This window comes from Ipomoea nil, unplaced genomic scaffold, assembly GCF_001879475.1.
Source record: "Ipomoea nil cultivar Tokyo-kokei standard unplaced genomic scaffold, Asagao_1.1 scaffold0418, whole genome shotgun sequence".
Lineage (NCBI taxonomy): Eukaryota > Viridiplantae > Streptophyta > Magnoliopsida > Solanales > Convolvulaceae > Ipomoea > Ipomoea nil.
Window position 1 is genome coordinate 2379216 of NW_017616846.1, and position 6146 is coordinate 2385361.

Below are 6146 nucleotides of genomic sequence, written 5' to 3' on the forward strand. Positions count from 1 at the left end.
GGAAATCTCGCCGGCAGAAGCTGCACGTGTAAGATCGCGGCGGCCAGACACAGCCCCCCAGCGCCCCCGCCGCGTCCTCCGCAAAAGCCTGCTCCTCCCAGAATCACCGTCCAAATATACACTTGCGTTGTTGGTGACAAGAAACAAGAAGACGATGAGGAAGAACATGAAGAAGAAGGGTATATTTGGACGGAGAGCTAACGGAGAAGAGAAGCCATTTTCTCTGTTCAAATGAATCTGACGGCGTTGAGGCTTATCCTTCGCCGGTGGTTTTTTTTTTTTTTTTTTAAGTTTTTTAAAATATTTAAATGAAATGCCATGTAGATGCCAAGCAAGCAAAATTAATTGGTAACCTTTTGGTAACTTGTTAAAAATGATAAATGCACACTTTTAATAAGTTGAAGGGTTTAATTGAATGTTTTTTTAGTTGGAGGGGCTAATTGCACTTTGCTATGTAGTTGGAGGGTCTATTTGACCCTTATCCCTAATACTTATATATGCTATAAAATGTAATATTAATCAAGAATAAATTGTTTGTTACAAAAAGTGTAATACTTTTGAGGAAAAATGTAATACTACTTTTAAATCAAAATGTTATATTTAAGGTTGAATAGTTAATTATGAGAAAAAAAATGTAATACTAAACATAAATAATAAATTATTTAATTGTTACTTATGAGAGATAGTGTAATACTTAGGACTTAAAATGTGATGCTTTTGATGAAAAAATGTCATACTTTTAAATCAAAATGTAATATTAAGAGTTGAAGAGTTACTTATGATGAAAATTGTAATACTTATGTGAAAAAATGTAATACTTATCCAAAATTTGACCCTTCTCACGGATGAAACTCCGTGAGACGGTCTCATAGAAGAAATCGGTAGTGGTTTTGGTGGTTGTGGTGATGGTAATAATAATCCGGAAACTAGTTGAAAAAAGATGAGAAATAAGATAAAGGGAAAATGACACTTTTTCTCCCTGAGTTATATACCTATAGTATTTTTTTCCCCTAAATTATTGAAGTGGTTGTTTTTCCCCCTGAAATGTTAAATGGACATATTTACCCTTAAACTAAATATTTAATTTATTTTTTTTCTCCAACAAATTATGACCATAATTTGGCTCAAACTAAACAAACACTATAGCAACCAAACCGAAATATTCCAATTACAATTTAGAATCGAAATTCGATATTTAGAGTTTATTAAAATCATGAACCGGAATGGACGGTTCATGTTCTGAACTGAAAAAATAAAATACATTTATTGTTGAATTTAGACTATTTTAAAATAAAAAATAAAATTTTAAAATAAAGACAGTTCAAAATCGCGAATCAGATCCGGAACCGCCGGTTCACGGTTCAAGATTCCATTTTTTTGATACATATTTTTAATAAATTGACATTTAAATATTGGGTTCTAGATCTGAATTATAACCGTAAACTATTAATTCGATTGCTTTAGTATCCGGTTCATTTCAAACCGAACCGTGGTCATCCCTACGTATACGCAATAATTTGTTGGAGTAGTAAAATAAATAAAATGTTTACTTTAAGGGTATAAATGTCAATTTAATATATTAGGGGGGAAAAGCACCACTTTTAGAATAATTGAGGGAGCTAATGTGCTTACCTAAATAATTGAGGGGGAAGAAGTGCTATAAATATATAACTCAGGGGTAAAAAGTGCCATTTTCCCTAAGATAAATAAAGAATCACAAAAATATCTTTTAACTAAAAATAGTGACTCTATTCTATTCATCTATACTTTTCTTCGCTTACACTGAAACTTAATCTCATAACCTTTCATATGGGAGAATCACTATATACCATATGAGCACAAGGTGCTTGGCTGGCTAATCTATTATGATAGAACTTTAAATAGCTAAAATTCTATTAACATGGGATACATAGAACTAAAATAAAAAATGAATACCCGGAGTAACATATTTCCCTTGTATGCAAACTCTGTTTTACCATGTAGTATAAAATTTGGCATAACCTGGATTCCCTCCAGTATACAATACACCTTTACTGAACCTACTATACATACCACCCAAGATCATCACGTCATTCTCTTCATACTTTGGAAGCTACTCCTCTCTCTCTCTCTCTCTCTCTCTCTCTCTCTCTCTCTCTCTCTCTCTTCACATAAAGTATGTGAATCCTCTCACTAAATTAAGCACCTCTGATCTCAAACACACCCAACAAATATATATACATAAAGCAAGACGAAAAGGGACCAATTTGTAGGCAAAATCCCCGCTGGATTTGTAGATATTTCCATAGTTTTTTCTCCTTTGGTTTGAACCCGTCGTCCTCATCATTTCGAGACTCTTATAATTCAATTGTTATACCATTCTTCCAAAAGGTTTGAACCCCAACCTGACAGAGCATTTGTGAAAATATAAATCATGGCAACTCAACTGAACATGAACCACAGAGGCTAGACCTTTGCTCACTGCGCACGCACAAGGAACCCCCTCACTTTGAGAGGTAGCTCCCACACTGCCGCTGGTGAGACTTGATCCCTGTTCATTCTTCCAAAGTTTCACCTCTATGACCAGTTGAGCTGCCCATGCGAGTTTCAATTGTTATACCATGGATCATGGTATGGTGGACTCGAATAGAAAATACACAATTTGCATACTGAATGTTCACAATTTACATACTAAACTTTCCTAATTTATTTTTTTATAAAATTGTGAGCATTCAGTATATAAATTGTGTATTTTGAACTCTGGTTTACCTTACAATGTAGACCCGGATCCACTGAATAGTTTTCCCTAAATGACTGAAGCATAATTCTCGTGTTAGAAAGTATTTTTATTACCAATTCTATAATTTGTGATAAAATCAATCAATTATATTTATCACTGAATATATAAAAATGAGTTTTATAAGACACAATAAATGTAAACAATGCACAAAATTCAAACCAAACATTAAACGTAGTGCCCCACACGAAATTCATAATAAATTCATTATTGAAAAGAAAAAAAAAAAAAAAAAAAAAAAAGAGGGAAATGAGGGATGGAAAGCCATCCATTGTGATTTCCATTGTTAAAGAATGCTTATACCTTACGCCATAGACAACCCCCAACTCCTCTTTCCCTTTGTGTGCTATTTTTTGTCTTTGGCATCTAAAGCCCTCCCTCATATACTCATATTGTTTTGGCTTTTTAACGCCCTCATCACAAATGTTTGAACCGTTTCCAACACCACTACCAACATCATCATCTTCCTCCTCATCAAATTATATTTTCTATTTTTTCAAATATACAAATTACCCGATTTTGATATCCAGAGTGCGATTTTCAGAGTGAGATTGAACTACTTTTAACAATAGCCGTAAAACTGAAATATTCTACCGCTCTCACCAAGTTCTTACTTTCCAATTGAAATTTCTTGTTAGGAAAGTGAGTTGTTCCAACAACAACATCATCAAACGGATTCTCGGAGAACACAATTACACAGCCTGCAACCTTACTTGCGGCTTAGCATGATAATTTTAAAATTCTATAACTTATTTTGAGGTATAATTAAACTTTCAGAGTCTTAAAAGTAAAGTTTACTCAATATATCATCGTTTAAATTGGCTAGTGATTACAAATTTTCTTTGTCAACTACAGGTTGACCAAAAAAAACATTCTTAATTTTAGATGATTCTTCCATTACAAATTGGGGAAAATGCCCATAGCTTTTAGTAGTTTTCACTTTTACCCCTACTACTTTACATTTAAAAAATAATAATAAATATGATTAGTCCATGGATTCATATGTTTGATAAATAGAACTTACCTGATTGGATTAGTTATTTGACTAGTTGATAACATTAGCGTATTGTAAAAAAATATTTGGTAAATTAACTATTGATTACATACAAAAATAACTTTCTCAAAAAGCTGATCGAAAAAATTAGTTTGAACATTTTTTAAATTTTAACATTTTAAAACAATAAATTGTACAAAAAGCTAATTAATCAAACGTTCATATTAATTGTTTAACCAAGTCAAACAGCTAATAATGACAAAATTGACCGATAAACTAACTATTTTATTAAATAAGACCTATATAGAATATCATAAAACCTTTCAACTTCTAACATCTAATTTTTAAACTTTAAACTAGCTTTTAATTGGATCCGGTGAACAGAGTCTTAACTACCTATTTAATCTCCACAAATTATATTATTGTTTATAGAGGTTAGTTTACCTGTCCGTGTTGAATTAATAACTTTTTATGGCATTGTTGTACTTGAATTTTGAGGTAAAAAGTAAATTAATTTTTACACCGTCATAATAATAATGTATATAAATGTGAAGAAATAAATTCTTTTTAAACTGAAAGTACAATGAAGTCCTTCCGCATCCGTTACACTAACCTTCAAAACCTACCGCACCTAACCGGGTCCACTTCAGAAAATGTACACTGAACCGGGCCTAACCATAACTCGAACTAATCCTACTTCAAATGAATAATAATATACTACTTTCGGTTTACTCTTCTAAATTCTATCCTAATTCAAAAACTCTGAACCGGAGAAGCCAAACCGGGTTCGGTTTCCGCCTCCTTCTGCCGCCGCATCTCCAAAACTTTCCGGTGGTTGTTAGAGTGCAGCTCGCGGGAGAAGGTGGGGCTGCAAGCCGGTCGATACTCCGGCAAGAGCCGACCGGACTTGAACCTTACTCCGCAGGCATTGCAGAGCGTCTTGGCGCCGAGTGGACCGGCGCGCCACTGCGGCGTCTTCTGAACGCCGCAGTGGCTGCACCGCCGCGACTGCTGAGCCGACTGCATGCCCGGCTTCTTCGCCACCGGCTTCCCTATAAGCTGACCGGAATTGCACTGCGCAAACCACCGGTTTGTAGGCGAGGACGATAAGGTGGTGGTTGAGGAAGAGGAAGACGAAGAAGACGATGAGACTGAGGATTCTGTGAATGACGGTGGTGCTCCGACCGGCCAAACTCGGACGCCGGTTCTGGCACGTTTTGTCCGGGCCTTGGTCTGAACAGGGGAGATGAAGCCCGGTTTGCCTTGAACCGGAATTTCAGACCGGGAGAGGTGGTTATTCTCCTCCGAAGGTAAGGGCAACAGTTTTCCGGCAGGACACGTGAGCGAGTACTCATCGGAAAATGACGCTTCCACAAAATGAGATAACCATTCCAGGTTATCCAAATCATCCGCCTGGAAAAGATAACAGAAATTAAACCAAATTTTTTGAAATTAAACCAAATTTAATACTAAACAAACAATAATAAATTCAAAAAAGGCAAACTCACCGGAACACTAAGCTCGCTACCGGGAATAGAACCAGCAAAATCATCCGTCACCGGAAAAGTAACGGTCTCCGCTTCTTTTTGGGGCGAAGCAGAGACAAGCGTTACAGATAAATTTTCAACACGTTTTTCCTCCACTTTCTCCTCCTCCTTCTCCGCCTCCGCCTCAACAAACTCATTAGACAAGTTAAGAAGCTGGTCCACGAACAAGTCATCGCCGGAAATGGCGGCGACACCGCCCTGACCGTTACCGGCCGCCGCCGCAAACTCATTCTCCAAATAGCCTTGCTGGTGAATCATTTTCAAGGCCGCCTGTGGCCTAAGAAAGCTACCTAATTCAACGCACTCCATTACAGTTACAGCCTGGAAAAACAAGCGTTACACTCAAGGAAAAAACACAAAAATTAAGCAATAAATTCATGAAAAACGAAATAGCAAGGACCTTAAGGGGTGAGGATGGAGGGTGAGGCGGCGGTGGAAGAAGGGAAAGAGAGCTGAGAGGGGAGAAATGGGAGTGGTGAGAAGTTGGGTAAAGCATTGAAGGAAGGAGAGATAAAGGGGAAGAATACAACAATCCCGTGCCCCGCCCAAGAAACTCTTTCTTCTGTACCGTATAAAAACAAGTGCCAATTTTTCTCTTCTCTTCTCAATTTATTTTTATTATTATTATTACGGAGTAGTAAATTTCATAAATAAACTGTTAATGAATCACAATTTACCACCAAATTAATTAAAATAAATCAAAGTTAATGTCACATTTTTTGAAAAGCCAAAACAAATTAATGTCACATTTATTTGTCTATACTTTTTAACAAATTAAAGGTGGTCAAAATACTTGTGAGGTCTCTTGTAGTATTGTGTTTATAACCAT

General features: G+C 36.1%; 1 protein-coding gene across 2 annotated transcripts; it reads right to left on the reverse strand.

The window, feature by feature from the left end:
- Nucleotides 1–4295: 4295 nt before the first annotated feature.
- LOC109172436 (GATA transcription factor 5-like) lies at nucleotides 4296–5875 on the reverse strand. Of its 2 annotated transcripts, none has more exons than XM_019321590.1 (3): nucleotides 5718–5875; nucleotides 5279–5638; nucleotides 4296–5183 (listed from the first exon to the last, which is right to left on the reverse strand). In XM_019321590.1, exons 1-3 carry the CDS (start codon nucleotides 5811–5813, stop codon nucleotides 4524–4526), a joined length of 1116 nt encoding a protein of 371 aa, XP_019177135.1. In that variant the 5' UTR covers nucleotides 5814–5875; the 3' UTR covers nucleotides 4296–4523. The 2 variants fall into 2 exon arrangements, with proteins under 2 accessions (XP_019177135.1, XP_019177136.1); XM_019321591.1 differs by having other exon boundaries at nucleotides 5279–5631; nucleotides 5717–5874.
- Nucleotides 5876–6146: the final 271 nt, after the last annotated feature.

Bases quoted from the DNA above. Each gene is read 5' to 3' on its own strand.
- LOC109172436 (XM_019321590.1), bottom strand. From the start codon at position 5,813: ATGCTTTACCCAACTTCTCACCACTCCCATTTCTCCCCTCTCAGCTCT. The intron at 5,639-5,717 runs GTCCTTGCTATT...TTGTTTTTCCAG, and splicing joins CTCCATCCTCACCCCTTAAG to GCTGTAACTGTAATGGAGTG. The intron at 5,184-5,278 runs GTGAGTTTGCCT...TATCTTTTCCAG, and splicing joins GTAGCGAGCTTAGTGTTCCG to GCGGATGATTTGGATAACCT.